The sequence below is a fragment of the Grus americana genome, chromosome 4 (genome assembly GCF_028858705.1).
Source record: "Grus americana isolate bGruAme1 chromosome 4, bGruAme1.mat, whole genome shotgun sequence".
Lineage (NCBI taxonomy): Eukaryota > Metazoa > Chordata > Aves > Gruiformes > Gruidae > Grus > Grus americana.
Window position 1 is genome coordinate 61,145,932 of NC_072855.1, and position 17,404 is coordinate 61,163,335.

General features: G+C 43.4%; 1 protein-coding gene across 10 annotated transcripts in view; it reads right to left on the reverse strand.

Moving 5' to 3' along the window:
- The window catches only part of ADGRL3 (adhesion G protein-coupled receptor L3), a 522,926-nt gene that overhangs the window by 212,280 nt on the left and 293,242 nt on the right, over window positions 1-17,404 (reverse strand). For all 10 annotated transcript variants that reach the window (XM_054824728.1, XM_054824729.1, XM_054824724.1 and 7 more), the window contains one exon: window positions 16,257-16,366. In XM_054824728.1, coding sequence (XP_054680703.1) covers window positions 16,257-16,366 — 110 coding nt within the window. The remainder of the gene's footprint in view (window positions 1-16,256; window positions 16,367-17,404) is intronic.

A 17,404-nucleotide genomic window follows, 5' to 3' on the forward strand; every position in this document is an offset into this window, starting at 1 on the left:
AGTACTCTGGGATGAATCCCATCAGGCTCCATGGACTTGTGAACATTCAGCTGATGCCTTACAATTTCTGTGTCCACAAATGGAAAGTGACTGCTCCCGCAGTCGTGGTCCTCCAACTCAGAGGACCAGGCAGCCCAAGGTCTATCAGTATTATTAAAGACTGAAGCACAAAAAAAAGCACTGAATGCCTCTGCTTTTTCTTCATGCCTATTAGTCAAGTGACCATCTTCAACAAGTATTGGTCCAATGTTTTCTTTAGACCTCCTCTTGCTACTAATGTACTTAAAAATGTCCTTCTTGTTATCTGACACAACACTGGCCAGTTTCAACTCTAACTGAGTTTTGACCTTTCATGTCTTCGTCCCGCATATAAGAACCACAGCTTTGTAATCTTCCTGGTTTAAGACTTCGACAGCCATTTAATTTTGTCTCTCAGAGGAGACGGGAGGATGAAGCAGTCCTCTTTGAGAAAGAAATGCCTTTCCTTCGCACTGACAATATCTCTCCCTATTGTCATCACTGCACCACAAATTTCTCCACTGAGAAATCTGAAGGCCCAGACTCACTCTTGTTTAATACCCAAGGCTGCACTGATTTTAATACTGCCCAATTTCAGTCTGTGCATCCAAATTCCCTCCGTTCAACAAGAAAACTCCTAAGTGTTTCAGTGGGCTCTCATCAAAAGCATGTGCTCAAAGACAACTACTACACCTTTATTAAGCCTGTTTTTTTTAAAAAAAAAAAACCCTAAAACCCAGGAAAAACCCTCCAAAACTTAAGACATTAATTTAACTTAAACACGACAATTGAACCAGGACATATTTGTAATGAATTCTGTTTGAAACACTGGCTTTTTGTTTTCAAAGTACCAGCCGCAGAATGTAGATTTGTCACTTTATAGTAATTACTAATATCCTCCCCCACCAGAGTCATCTGGAACATATTCAATTATTGACTTCATTGAACACATACATGGCACATGCTTACTCTTCTGAGCGAGTCTTTAAATGGACAAAAGCCCATTTGTTCCTTCTTCGAAAATCCAGCCTCAGCACATAAAGTGACCCCCAAATTAGGCTTCTGTTATTTGCATATAGCATACATGAAATGTAAACATGCAAGCTAACATTCATCAAGCATTTAAGCTCATGCCTAGGTTTAAGTGTCTCAATGGGAAAAGCCCTAGTGAAACCAGGGGTACAACTGTGCCTCGTACAAATATTCACATGGTAAATTTATTCCTGCGTTACAGCTCGTGCCTCTGCATCTCATCTCCTAGTCCATATCAAAGCTGACTCCGGTGTGCCTGTATGTACTGCAGGCACTCCCCGCACACGTACCCCACCATGTCATACCTGCTGCAGTACCGATACCACCATATTTTCCTTGCTACATTTTAATAGCTGATGCCTCCATATTTTCAGCTCTATACTGAGTATTGACTAACAGTCTTTCCTCTTCCAGGCACTGCCAGCCCGAGTATAAATACCCAAAATAGCAACAGGATACAAATGCAATTATACTTGAATAAGGACTAATTTCAGCCTATCGTAAGAAAAAGACCACAAGTAGCAATATAGTGCAATTCTACACCAAAGAGATCCACTAGCCACTCCTTTCTGCTCCCCTGAAGCGAGGCTAGAATATGTCATTTATCTTACAATTTCAATGTTTTGTGCCAAGTCTTACCAGTAAAAAACATGGCCAACATCACCTATGCATTGTTTTCTGATTTTTATTCTCCTTAGGGTCAAATTTTCAAACCCAAGTCTACATTTGCTACGTGGACTTCACATTGCCCCCAATCCCTTCAGTTTTGCTGCAGAAACATGGAACCATCTTTTAATGTCACATTCAGAATAGCACTTAAATGCACGATTTGTTGCTTTAAATAGTAACATAGGCGGAATAACTCCAGAGTGATTCATATACAGACATTAAAGGCAGATTTCCAGGGGAGCTTAGCTTTCATTAGGCACCTAAATATAATGGGCTTATTTTCAAAATCCCACAGAGTGCAATAGCTTCTGTTCTGTTTAGCAGAACCATTATTTTGCAAATCTGAACATCTGAAGTTTTGGAAGCTTTCTGGCACGTGAGTATGTGTCTGTGTGGTTCTGCAAGCCTTTGCAAGAGCTTAAATTGAAAAATGTGCGATTATTAATCTTTAAAGCAAAAAGGACAAAGGCCCAACACTGCCTCTCCTGGGATAAAAAGAAAGAACTCGATTGGATTACGTAAGGATGTGTTAGCCCCAGCCTCTGCTGAACTAGTGTGTGCTCCCCAGCAAAGGACAAGACAATAGTTTCACTCATATAGACTGTTCAACACACACAAGAGAGGAAAAAAAACAGAGAGTGAATGAGGTGCTGCTGAATAATGCCTTCACAGAAGCAGAGATAGAAACCAGGTAGATGTCATCTGCAAGGTAAATTAAAATTATACATCTCTGAGGATTATCAGTGAAAATTGAGATCTGGAAGAGAATTTGCTTTTGATATTGGAAGGGATAAATACCCAACGTAAATCCTTTTATGTGGGCCTGTAGAGAGGAACAGAGAAATTAAAGATAAATGAGATTAAGGCATTTTTGAAAACTGTTAGACATTTAAGATACCCATGGAGGGGAAAAAGAGTTTGGAGGAGGAGATTAATTTAGACCCTCAGCAATACATTCATCTGGGAAATCAACTGGCATAAATATTTTCTAATCTGAATTGGTCATTGCCCCCTCCCCCCCCAAGCCAGACACACTCCAAAACAACCCCTTAAGAACATTTCTTCATAGCCTGGCAATCAGCCCAGGTAAATGACATGCCATGTCATTTTACTGGCGAGGTTTGGGACAGAAAACCTGCAGGTATAAGTTGATTTTTTTTTTTTTTTTTTTTTTTTTTGCAAACGGATGCCCTGGGGAGGGCCCCTTTGCTTTAGTCTCACACAAATCCTCCTCCTATTTAATTCCTTTTGGAAACAGAGACAGAAGCTAACCAAAATCAAATGCTACACAGTCTGTGTTTCTGTCTCCTTTGCCAGAGTTTGAGGTACATACAACTACTGCGGTTTCATGCAGGCCTATATTGTTATTAAAAGTCAACTGGAAATGTTGTTAGCAAGGAAAGTGGAGGAAATGAGTAAAAAAGTAATACATTTAGATGCATTTGGCTCTCTTCCTGGGAGCCCTTTTAATATAAAGAAACTCAACAAAGTTGTATTTTTAGATCTGGAAAGATGCGTTTTTGTATTTCACACACTAAAGGGATTTGCCTTAATACACTCAAATTTCCTCCTCCCTCTTCCTCCCTCATGTGCTTGAAGAAATGAACTTCAATCCTCAACTTAACCACTGGATCCACATATTCTGTTCTCCCCATTGGCCAGAATAAAAACCAATAAATGTATTTCATTACTTTTGTGGATTTACAATAGCACCTGGCAAGGATGGTCTTAATCTCCTTACACTGCTTGCACCAATGAAAGAAACCTTTGCAGTACTTCTTGAGAGAGAAATGAAAGGATAATAGGAATAAAATCTGGAAATACAAATATTGTCTCCATGAAGATCTGTTATAAAATGTATGAAATCCATATCAATGTCTCCAGAGGGTGCTTGGCATAATAGCACAATTTAGACAATAGGTTATTAAAGATGGAAAGAAATATATTCCTCATTATGACGACAGAATTGTTTGGAGACAATTGGGAAGTATGAGGTTATGTTTAGACAACAAATTGGTGGCCAGTATCTAGTAGCAGACCTGTCAAAAAGAGATGAAAAATACGGCTCGGTATGAATGACCTAAAGCCAGTCGTTTCTTCCCTTTGGTACCCCAGACGGGCATATTTGCAGGGGTTGGGCTGCTATATTTTGTCAACATCTTTGTTACACAAACACAAATCTATCTATCTCACACATTAGAAAGGTGCTCTGCTATTTGGATGTGGAACCATCAGCCACTGAGGTGGGGGGATTGTAGCTTATTAATATATCAAGGAATTAATCAGAATTTCATTTTTCTTTCTGTCCAGTATTGGTTACAATTCCCATTTTAGCTGAGACAATATCAGTTATTTACTATGCTAGACATGGGTGTGACAAAGATTAATTTCTTGAAAAAAGCTAATGACTTCAGATAGCCTCAGGTTGCGAGGAACCTGACCCAAAGTTTGCTGACACTGAAAGTAAGTTTCCCTGTGATTTAATGACCTTTGATGCAGATCCAAAGGCCAAAGGCATTCAGGCAACAGATTGAAAGATTTTAAGAGACTTTTAGTTTAAATGGCTAAACCCAAACCAACAATATACACTTTCTCATTACAAATTCAGCTGCTGTGGGACAAGACTGGAAAGGAATAAATGGTGCACCGAAGTCACATACGGAATTAAGTTACTCCCTTATATTCATAAAAAGAGATAAGTTACACTATTCATCACAGTTCTCCACCTTCAGCTTCCATAAGAAACCAATTATAGAGACCTTAGGGAGAACTGATGGGGCTGCACATCAACAAAAACATCAAATGTGAAACACCTAACATATCTATGGTAAAGTCTTCGACTTATTTAAAGTCTGGATCTCTACACTGCAAAATTTCTGGTGGGGAGAGGGATGTGAATTTTACCTCTCTTTCTCTACCACAGAAACATTTTATATTCTTGAAAGAAAGAAAGAAACCTTCTCCCAACTGTACTTACTTAAAAAAAAAAAATTAAAAAAAAAATCAACATTCAATTACTGTCATGCTTTCCATGCTCCCCCACATTCCCTTCAGACTGTGAATTTTACTCTTGCAAACATGTCACCGGTACCCATTTAACTTTCCACCTACTTAACTATTAATTGGAAGGGAAAAAAACTAATCTCCTCCTTAATTATATCTATCACCAGAATACCCAAACTTTCACACCAGAAGAATCGTGCCATTCCTGCTGTTTCTCTCACCTACGTTCAATGTGTCCAACACCTCCAAAAGATGCTCAGTGAATTTACCTCAAAAAAATAAGTAAATAAAAATACACTTTTCTCACCCTAAGACTTGGCATTCAGACCGCGGGTGTTTAATTTGTACCTCATGTCGCCCAACAAGCTGTGCCATTCAGACGCCTGTCAGTAGAGCACGCTGCTGGCTGCTCTGCTTGTAGTTCATCATGTAACAGGTTAGTTCAGCCTTCAGTTAAAAAAAGTGATTTTGTAATGTTGCAAGAAAAGTATTTTTCTTTGGTGTGAAAAATGAAAAAGTCTGGAGGTACTGAAATTCTTATAATAGGACCGAGAAAAAGGAGCACAGGAGTGCAGGGCATCCTTCTGTTTACTTGTGAGCAAATTAAACTCTCCCCCACCATGTCCTGAAACACTTTGATTTTCACTGTGCTCGAGTCCAAGAACTTCAACAACTACGAAGCCTGTAGACGTCCAGCTTAAATGTCAGACCTCATTTTAAGGCTTACTTCACTTCCATGATTAATTAGGAGGGCAATTTTAAAATACGATGGGCAGAGAAGTGACTCAAACATTCATATGACTGAGGTTACACTTACTCACTGCAATGACTCTTCCATAACAACCTGTTCAGCTAGTAAGCTACCAAGTTATTTTTCTAAGTGGCATTAATACATGTCCATCAAATTATGTCCTCACTGACTATAACAGCAAATGTGCAATAAAACACCCCATGATGAGCTGACAAGTTCATGGGTGCCCACATTATGACTCCAACTCTTCTCCCCTGCAGCATTTCAGATCTAATACAATTAAGCGGAAGCACTGTGGTGACTTTTCTGATAAAGATAGCACGGGCGACTCAAAGATACATGGAAGGACAACTTGTGTGTGAAGACACGATTTTCAGAACCAACACGTGGTGTAAAGACCAAATGCATGGGTGAATAGAGGTATTTCAATATTTTAAGCCTGGGACTGGGAGTTGTGAGTTAATTCGGGAGTCGATCAGCTAAACACTCAGAAGAGAGAAACAGAGAAAAGAAAAGATTACTTTTCGCACAAGGGCTCATAGTGCTTGTGCTGGTTTTGGCTGGGATAGAGTTGATTTTCTTCATAGTAGCTAGTATGGGGCTACGTTTTGGATTTGTGTTGAAAACAGTGTTGATAATATAGACATGTTTTCGTTATTGCTGAGCACTGCTTACACAGAGTCAAGGTCTTTTTGGCTTCTCACACTGCCCTGCCTGTGGGATGGCTGGGGGTGCACAAGGTGTTGGGAGGGGACACAGCCGGGACAGCTGACCACAACTGACCAAAGGGATGTTCCATACCATATGATGTCATGCTCAGCTTATAAGGGGCTAGGGGAAGAGGAAGGAAGAGGGGAGATGTTCAGAGTGATGGTATTTGTCTTCCCAAGTAACCATTAGATGTGATGGAGCCCTGCTTTCCTGGAGATGGCTGAACACCTGCCTGCCCACGTAAAGTGGTGAATTCCTTGTTTTGTTTTGCTTTGCTTGTGTGTGCAGCTTTTGCTTTACCTATTAAAATGTCTTTATCTCAACCCATGAGTTCTCTTACTTTCACTCTTCTGATTCTCTCCCCCATCCCATGGCAGAGGAGGGGGAGTGAGTGAGCGGCTGCATGGGGCTTAGCTGACGGCTGGGGTTAAACTATGACAGTGGCACAAGTGGGAGACATGAAGAAGTGTCCCATAACCTAGAGGAAAGGGCCAGGATGGCAGGAGCACTCAGCAGGAGCTGGCTTTTCACAAGAGCATGCTGGAAATTATAGATGGAGCAGGTAGCAGTGGTCTTCATACTATGGAGTTTGCCTAACATTCATCTAAATTCTCCTCACAAGAAAATCCATAGTGCTCCTGCTGACAGCAGACCATTAAACCAGTATGCATTATGGGCACACACACTTGAAATTACCTTGTTCCTTTAATTTAAACCAAACTCATCTCAGATTCAAAAATGAACCACATCATTGTCATATATTTCACCATGTCTCACAAAAATGTCCTTTTTCCTTCATCTCAGGCTACTTTCAAGTTTTCAAAGACCTTTATTTCCCCCAGCTCTCAGCACTTAGTTTTCCTCCCCTTCTTGAAAACCATGCACATGCCTGTGTGCATAGCTCAGCCTGCAGGTTCACAAAGCCCTGCAATATCAGGTTATTTTAATTAAGGGTGCTTTCCAACTGGCTGTTGTATAGGTGCACTCTCCCCACAAACACATGGCAAAAGGAGACTGATAGGGGAAGAAACACGTCCTTTGTTTCTGCCTCTGCAGATAAAGAACCAAGAAGCAAAGCTGGGAATTTCAGCAAATACAAAAAAGGGCTTTTTGGCCACAATGCCCAGTAAATTGTATGCCTTGGAAGAAAGGATCCTTGTATCCTGTCAGCAGGATACAAAGTAAAGATTCTTTGCTCAGAAATAATCGTAATGGGTAGTTAGGTCTGGCGGTTTGTTTTGGTTTGGTTTTAATTATTGTTCTTAGCCCATGCACACAAATCATTTATTTAATGAAATAAAACAAAGGATGCCTGGCTTCAGAAGGGAATTCACTCATTACTGACCAAAGCACCAACAGCCGGGTTTAACCCCTTGGGAATGCTTGCCATTTTCACCAGTGGGCCCCAGGGGATCAAGTTCTCTTGGGAAAAGAGGAAAAAAAAAGAAGCCCAGAGCAAAAGAAAACTGGAGAAGCTGCAAGTCTATTTGTGTAACAGAACACAGGACTGCTCTCGGTGGGCAAACGCTGCTTCTCAACCAACAGGGAAGATGGCAAGAAAACACCCAGGGAAAGCCTGGAGGCCACAGAATGGTCTTACAGCACTCCAGAAATAATTAAGAACTGTATTCTTGGGAAAAGTGGTCTCATTAAACTGTTTTCAGATTGCAATTTTCTCCCAGCTTCTCCTCCCTCTTTCCCTTTCCACTAGCAATCTTGGAGCAATGAAAATATCAGTTTGCTTTCTAGTGCTTGAATTCTCTTAAAAATGTCATTATTCAATTATCTGTCTATTCACTGGCCCTAAGGTCCAGCAGAGCAGATATTGTGAGCCTTCATTTAATGTTTTTAAATGCACTTCAGTCCACTTGTGATACAATAAAACTTTATTGAATTCTGTTCCCACATCACACTTACCATCCCTCACTTTTATTGATATGTGAGCCCATCTACTCTTCTGTCAGCAATAAAAGGAATATTTCTAGAAAAGAAATGACCTTTCCTTCCATCAATACTGCAATTGGGAAATGTGATTTCAGGTTTCATGTTTAAAAAGAAAAAAGCCTTAAGAAAAGAAAAGATGAACCGTGCTCAAGCATTATTTTCCTTCCCTTTGTTAGCATTAAAGAAGCAGGGAAATCTCTGTAAGCACCAAAGATATTTGGTGCCTTCATAATATTTATTAGCTCATTTACCCAGAAGAATGGAAAGGAAGGACAATTCATCCTTCCTCGGAAGCCATGAACATTCTTCCCTTGCAGGTAACAGCCCTTCCCAATGTTAAAAGCTGATGGAAGACTTGTCACCTGGGTGCGAGGCAAGTTATCATTGCAGTGGGATATGCCATGCCCAAGGCACCCATCTTGCTCCCTCCTGCTGATGCCATCCTATTCATCAATGCAGCAATGGGCTTGTCCTCCTTGAGACTCCACCTTTTTTCCACTTTGTCCTGCCCTATACCTTTTATTTTCCAAGTCTCTATTAAAAAGCAGACTGTTTTTGAAGGACAACCACGCACAAGTTATTCTGTGAGTTCCAAACTCTATAACTTAAGGAAATTGAGAACTCACAAAAACCTGAAGGTAAATTTGACTCAGCTAGCTAAATCCTCTTTCCAACATCACGCTGGATCCTCAGAAGCCTGAATAGTTGTCTCCAGGGGGAAATGAACAGAAAAAGCACTCCAAAATACCTTTGAGCTTTCAACTCACATATTTAAAAAAAAAAAAAAAATCTGAACACAGACAACCCCTAAATTTCAGTCAAAGCCAGTGGGAGATAGTTGCTTACATGTTGGAAAATCTCCCCGTGCTCTGACTTGGGTTGTCACCCATGAAGGGCAGCACTGCTGCTGCTGCCCACGGAGCAAGCATGCTTGGGAGAGCATCAGCCTTGAGTGGGTTGTTCTTTCTCTTCATCCATCTCAGAAACACATGCAGGACTACTAAAATGTGGATGGTTTGAGCTGTAAAGTGCTACGTGCATACAAACGCTGTATTTGCAGAGGGAAAACCAGCATTTGGTTCAGATTTATCAAATTATCAATAGAAAATCTGGCTGCTTACAATGACAACTAGCTCAGCAGCTCTCCCACCACCACTGGTCTTGCAAAATTGGATTCTCTTGCTTGTCACCAGCCTTGTGTACAGCATTGGATAAACTGCTCATCTGCTTTCTGCACTGGCTCATGAGTAAAATGGGAAGTCCCTTAGCACATTACAAAGGTAAAATAAGAAAAAAATTACATTCCTAGATATACTGGCACCATGACAACAGGACTATACAAGCACCAGAAGAAGATACTGTAGTGTTTCTGCAATGAGAGTGTTGACCTAGCTTCACAAAACCACCTCCACCACTACTCTTCCCTTTACTCTGTAAAGGGAGAAAGGGAGAGGGAAGGGATGCACTAGGAAACAACAACAGAGTACTGGATCAAAGAGACCCTCACAAAGTGAGGTTTCTCATACTTACACACAGCATAATGCAGCCTAAAATGCACTTTCAGACATCTCTCCGCAAACATGCCATGTATCTGCGGCTCTGGCAATGGCAAACTGCAGGTCTGTAGTAGTACAGATTTAATAGAAAACCATGGAAAAACTCTATTGGTCAGTAATGATTAAAAGAATTTAAGAAAACTGGAGTAATAATTTCAGAAGAAAAGAGGCAGTATTTAAAGTAGGCGTCCGAGAAATAAACACCACATGCCAAGGCCTGCTTTGAGAAAGACAAAATTAATTTGGTGACTTTTCCTGATACTAGAAAAATGGGACAACTGATGGCATTGAAGCCTGTCAAATTAGGCCTGGTATCTTTTCCACTGCTGAAATCACCTGCTTTTCACTTGCTTTTGATTGTCAGAAGGCAACAAAAAAAGTCCAGAAGTCATTGGAATGACTGTCCATTTTTGTAGACAGCATCTGCCATCACATAAACTGACTACAGGATCAGAAAAACAGAGAGAGGACCGGGCTACCTGCATAGAATCATAGAATGGTTTGGGTTGGAAGGGACCTCAAAGATCATCTACTTCCAACCCCCCGGCTGCGGGCAGGGACACCCTCCACTAGACCATGTTGCCCAAAGCCTCATCCAACCTGGTCTTAAACACTTCCAGGGAGGGGGCATCCACAACCTCTCTGGGCAACCTGTTCCAGTACCTCACCACCCTCACAGTAAAGAATTCCTTTCTAACATCTAATCTAAATCGACCCTCCTTCAGCTTAAACCCATTACCCCTTGTCCTGTCACTACACTCCCTGATAAACAGTCCCTCACCATCTTTCCTGTAGGTCCCCTTCAGGTACTGGTAAGCTGCAATTAGATCTCCCCGGAGCCTTCTTTTCTCCAGGCTGAACAATCCCAACTCTCTCAGCCTGTCCTCATAGGAGAGGTGCTCCATCCCTCTGATCAGCTTCGTGGCCCTCCTCCTCCAACAGCTCCATGTCTCTCCTGTACTGGGGCCCCCAGAGCTGGACGCAGTACTCCAGGTGGGGTGTCACAAGAACGGAGTAGAGGGGGAGAATCACCTCCCTCAACCTGCTGGTCACACTTCTTTGGATGCAGCCCAGGACACGGTTGGCTTTCTGGGCTGCAAGCGCACATTGCCAGGTCATGTTGAGCCTCTCATCAATCAATACCCCCAAGTCCACCTCCTCAAAGCTGCTTTCAATCCATTCCTCACCCAGCCTATAGTCGTGCTTGGGATTGCACTGACCCATGTGCAGGACCTTGCACTTGGCCTTGTTGAACTTCATGCGTTTCGCATGGGCCCACCTCTCCAGCCTGTCAAGGTCCCTCTGGATGGCATCCCTTCCCTCCAGCACGTCGACCACACCACACAGCTCGGTGTCATCGGCAGACTTGCTGAGGGTGCACTCGATCCCATTGTCCATGTCGCCGACAAAGATGTTGAACAGTGCTGGTCCCAACACCAACCCCTGAGGAACGTCACTCATCACCGTTCTCCGCTTGCACATTGAGCCGTTGATCACAACTCTTTGAGTGCGACCATCCAGCCAACACCTTATCCACCGAGTGGTCCATCCATCGAATCCATGTCTCTCCAATTTAGAGACAAGGATGTCGTGTGGGACAGTGTCAAATGCCTTGCACAAGTCCAGGTAGATGATGTCAGCTGCCCTTCCCTTATCCACCGACACTATAACCCCATCATAGAAGGCCACCAAGTTTGTCAGGCATGATTTTCCCTTACTGAAGCCGTGTTGGCTGTCACCAATCACCTCCTTATTTTTCATGTGCCTGAGCATAGTCTCCAGGAGGGTCTGCTCCATGATCTTGCCAGGCACAGAGGTGAGACTGACCAGCCTGTAGTTCCCTGGGTCTTCCTTTTTACCCTTCTTCAAAATGGGGGTTATGTTCCCCCTCTTCCAGTCGGCGGGAACTTTGCCAGACTGCCAGGGCTTCTCAACTATGATGGAGAGTGGCCTGGCCACTTCATCCGCCAGTTCCCTCAAGACCCGTGGATGCATCTCATCAGGTCCCATGGACTTGTGCACCTTCAGGTTCCTTAGATATTCTCCAACCTGATCTTCTCCTACAGTGGGCGGTTCTGCATTCTCCCAGTCCCTGCCTCCTGTGACCTGGGCAGTGTGGCTCAAGCACTTGCCAGTGAAGACCAATGCAAAGAAGTGGTTGAGTACCTCAGCCTTCTCCATATCCTGGGTAACCAGCTCGCCCGCTTCATTCCGGAGGGGACCCACATTTTCCCTCATGCTCCTCTTATCACTAACATACCTATAGAAGCTTTTCTTGTTCTCTTTAACATCCCTGTCCAGACTAATTTCCATCAGGGCTTTGGCTTTCCTAACCTGATCCCTGGCTGCTCGGACAGTTTCTCTGTATTCTTCCCAGGCCACCTGCCCTTGCTTCCACCCTCTGTAGGCTTCCCTTTTTGTGTTTGACTTTGCCCAGGAGCAACTTGTTCATCCATGGGGGCCTCTTGGTGGATTTGCTTGACTTCTTTGTTGGGATGCATCACTGCTGAGCTTGGAGGAGGTGACCCTTGAATATTAGCCAGCTGTCTTGGGCCCCTCTTCCCTACAGGGCTTTGTCCCATGGTATTCTACCAAGCAGGTCCCTGAAGAGGCCAAAGTCTGTTCTCCTGAAGTCCACGGTAGTGAGCTTGCCGAGTGCTCTCCTCGCTGCCCTGAGGATCCTGAATTTCGTGGTCACTGCAGCCAAGGCTGCCCTTGAGCTTGACATCCCTTACCAGGCCCTCCTTACTGGTAAGAACAATGTCCAGCATGGCACCTCTCCTCATGGGCTCCTCTATAACTTGCAGGAGAAAGTTGTCATCAACACATTCCAGGAACTTCCTGGAATGCTTGTGCTCAGCTGTGTTGTCCCTCCAGCAGATGTCAGGGTGGTTGAAGTCCCCCATAAGGACCAGGGCTTGTGAACATGAGGCTGCTCCTATCTGCCTATAGAGGGCTTCATCTGCTCGGTATCCCTGGTCAGGTGGCCTGTAGCAGACCCCCACTATGATGTCCCCTGCCCCAGCGCTCCCTTTAATCCTGACCCATAGGCTCTCAGTGAGCTCCTCCTCCATCCCCAGGTGGAGCTCCATGCACTCCAGCTGGTCATTGACATAGAGGGTGACACCCCCTCCTCATCTGCCCTGCCTGTCCTTCCTAAAGAGCCTGTACCCTTCCATCCCAACACTCCAGTCATAGGAACTACCCCACCACGTCTCTGTAAAGCCAATAAGGTCATAGGCTTGCTGGCGCACACACACGTCTCCAGCTCCTCTTGTTTGTTCCCCTTGCTCCGTGCGTTCGCGTAGAGGCATTTCAGTTGTGCCCCCGATGAGACTGACTTATTGGCTGGGGTGGTTGGGATTCTTTTGATGCATAATCATCTGTTTTCTTCCCCACATGTTGAGAGTAACCACAGTCTCATGAAACTCTCCTTGTCAGGGCTATCTCTAGTGAACACACAGGAATGCAGTGTGAAGGGTAATATAAAGGACATTTTAAAATATATGAGCTACTGAAGTTAGAAGAGGTTTGTTTTTCCCCCTCCTGAGAGGAAATGGGGATGTTTTCTTCTTGAAAATGATACGAGTTAGCGGTGGAAAAGTTAATAAATAAATAAATAAATAAAATCGCAAGAGGAGCAGGCTACCCAATGGAGTTTTAAATCTTCTGTAATTTTTCTCCAAGGGAGCGTATATGCTAGCACTATATTGAGCATAAGCACCTAAGGTCAGTCCTAACAACATCTGTTAAAGATGACTCCTAAACGCTGCTCTCTTGAGACACACACATGCTCCCCTCTGCTGCTGAGCCAGCACTTGGGTAAACTGTTTCTCTCTGTCCATAAGGAATAATTTGAAACTGTAAGGAGTAACCCATCCAACCAGACAAAGCAAGCTGAACTGCACACAAGTAGAACTGCCTGCTGAAATATTAATTCCTTTGTTATGCAATTGCACACAAGTACAAGTGCCTGCTGAAATATTAATTCCTTTGTTGTGCAACTGCTGTGTTTCTTTAGGAGATGGTCATATGGCAGACACCATCATTCACCAAGGGCTTGGTGCATGAGGCCACCAAGGAAATGTTAGCAGCTGAGGAAGGGTTTTCCCCAGCAGTGAGCAGTGCCGGGGAGCCCATAGAGCCCACTACCCTCCTCCAGTAAAGCATCATGCACGGCGGCTGGGTGTGGGTAGCGATGCTAAGAAAGCTGGACCTGAAAGGACTGGGTCAATAGCCCAAATTTGGCTAGAGGGGCTGAAGCATGTGGGCTCAGTGACAAGAATCCAAGGGGACCAACTGACCCACAGCAAACAGCACAGGCACCACTGAGGCCACTGAGGGGGAAGTAGATTTCATCCACCAGGTGTGTTGACCTCCTTGTACAGAGCTGACACCTTCCCCATCGCTTGGATGGCTTTCACTCGTGGGGCACTCCTGGGGCCCAGGCAAACAACATCTGCAAAGTTGAGCTGACCATTTTCAGAGGGAAGAAATGGAGGTGGTAACAAAGCCAGGCAGAGACTGAGGTAGGAGAAGAATAAAAAGGAGCCCTAGGTTTCCCACTCCATGTCTGCAGATGAAGGGACACAGTTTGCCTGAACACAAGTAACTTCCCTGGTGCTACACTGAATAACACATGAAGAGTTGACCCCAAATTTCCTAGGCAATGCAGAACAACAAGCCCAGGACATGGGATCCTATTTTACAATGTGCTTGGCCCTTGTTTCCCCCCTCATAACTCTGCTTGCAGAGGCACTACATTTGATTCATAAACAAACAGAGGAAACAGCCATCAAAGCTACTAACTTAATTGCAAAGGCAGCATGGCTTGTCATTGTCATTTTTCACCCCACATTCAGATCATTAAGACATACTCAATCCCTACTGTACATTTGGTACTGAGCAACCTCTCACAAGAGTTATTTTACATCTTGTACACAGGGCCGATTAGCACCTCGGGGCACAATATTCACGTATTACCTTTCTCACAAGGCACCACTATTCCTCTTTGTTTTATATGCAACAAAGGCTACGGAGGGGTACTAGGTAATGACTATTGCTTTACCAGCCCAGTCTCAGGAGGGAACAGCATACCTCATTCAAATCACAAATCTCAAGGAAATACAACCTGCTATGATAAGCAGAAACTGACCTCCCCTCACTCTCCCCATGCAGTGTTGTTTGTAAAATGAAAGACCTCATTTAGAGTGGAATAACTCCAAACTGGTAATTTGGTACACGCTTGCTAGGGCAGACCCTAAGCCCCTGATGTCACTCTTTCCATGGGTTTAATAGCTCACCCCATAAAAAATATTCCATCACTGCATTTAAAAGCTTCATATTTTTGTTTAGAAAAATGAAATATGGACACGTCAAGCCCCCTGCCAGCAGAGAGGGTCCCCTTTGCTCAGAGAGGCAGTCTTAGCTGCATCCCTCATCTTGTGGTTTCATGACAAGCAAAACCCCACACAGCCTTTCCACATCACAGCGGCATGCAGGTGGCCACCTCCTGCACAAGGGACAGGGACCACCTGAGGGGCTGTAAGTTCCTGCTTCCCCTCCGGACAGCGTGCCTGTCATTTCTCAGCCATGTTTGCTCTCCCGCAGCCTGCGCTCAAGGCAATGAAGAAGATGCTCTGAGAACTCAAGCCAAATCCTGGGTTTCAGCAAATTTAAGTCTCCTGCTGCTCTCTTAATACAACTCTGTGGCCTGAAAGCATCCATTCCTGTACCTGCTTTATTATTTTGAGAGGTGTGCTATGAGCTTTGGCCTACTCAAACTGAAAAACTAGAAATAGTACTGTTATTCACCGCTCAGCCCTTTATGACTGCTAATAAAAAGTGCACTCCTAGTACTACTGTTGTTATTTCTTTTTTGAGGTATGCCATTTTTGACAGTAGGACCATAACTGCATCTAACAAATTCGGTTTCTACAGAAAGTAAATTCTGAGGTACACTTAACTTTTTGTAGCTCTGACATTTCCCGTTCGGCGCATATTGCTGTAATCCCAGATGACTGTCTTTCTACCCTCAAAAATTCAGGCTAAATGGCTTGCCTGTTATTTGTCTTCATAACTTTGGAAGCTTACAAATTAGTATTTTCTACCATCAAACATCAAATTTCCCAAAACATTAGCTTCCTGACTTGTCAGTGATACAATACTGTATTTAAGGCACTTATCAAATGTCACCAATTACATGGACATAGGTCGGTCGAAGTGCACTGCTATACGATTACAAGCATAAAACTCTGGAAAGAGAAGTTGTAAGCTAGCAATAGTGCTTCATTCTTCTGGTCTGCCTTCACTAATGGGGCTTCCCAAGTATTTCCTAAAAGGTGTACAACAAGGAAAACATTGAGCACTGTTAGGGTATTTTTAACCTAAGCACAAACCTTGCACAGAGGACAATTTTTCGTATCTTATCAACTCAGTCTCATATGATGCACGTGGTTTGTCACTGTTTACTTGCTCTCAGGGAACAAGAGACAAGCTCAAGGCTGGCCCCATCACCACAATAAATCAGATCTCTATTAAAGAAACAAATGAAAATATATCAAGATACATACTGTAAGGGACACATTCATACTGCACTTCCAGGTACTTGTACGTCCCAGGGCAAGGGTCTGGAAACACATCAGGGCCAGCGACAACTGCACATTGGGTCCGATTACTGCATCTGAAAAGCAAGAAAAAAAGAGAGTCAGAAAACAGTCCAGGCAGAAGGACAGGTCAAGAAGTTGAGCAGTCCCACCAGCATCAAAAGGAGTGAAGGTGCAGAAGCCAGAACTTCAGCATCAGCTGGGGAAGCTCACCAGAGGGCATGCAAAGGCTGATGGCAAACACCGATGTCTTCATCATGCTTCCAAAAGAGGAAGCATGGCGGCATAACCCCTTCCCCTCCAAGCAGTACTTACAGCACCAGGAGGTATTTCTTTAAAACTAAACTGAGAGGAAGATTTTAAAAAAAAGATTACACGCACATGGTCCTCTAATTCTTGAAACCCAAACTCACATCACAGTGACCTCAACTAACCTTAAATACTAGCATCCCCATCAAACGAAATGCAAAGACTAAACCAACAACATGTGGTTGTGGCAAAAATAATCATTGTATATTTTATAGCAGGCATAACAAATGTGTTTTACAAAATACGTATAAAGTGTTCCCACAAAAACAGTCATCTTGAATAATGCTGTTTAATGCAAAGACTAGAAACAGCAATACTTCAGTGGGGAAAAAAAAATAAATCACCCAATAAGCTCTCTAAAAACCAAAATAGTAGTTTTTCATACACCGTCAGCACATTTGCATTATTTATGAATGACTAAGTTTTATTCAATCATTCTGCCCGGCACCAATGCATCTCCTGAGATGATGTATTTTTTCCAAAAGCAAACATTGTTCTCACTGAAGATCTTGCAGTATAACCTCACAGAGAAGGAAGTGACCCTGTCTGCTGCAGCAAGTATCTTTCAGGTTAAGAGCACACACACACAGGTTGGGTCCTGTGAGATGCTTTCCCTGCGGCACATATGACTCATGTCCATGGGTGACTGATTTCTGCATGTGTGGAAACCCACATTTGTCTCTGCTTTTGTGGTACAAGCACCTCTATGTACAGCTTTTGTGCATTTTGGGGATGCAAAAACACTGAGCAAACAGTAGTTCTACAGAGAAAAATCCTCTGATTATGTGTTTAAAGAAAAAAAAGAG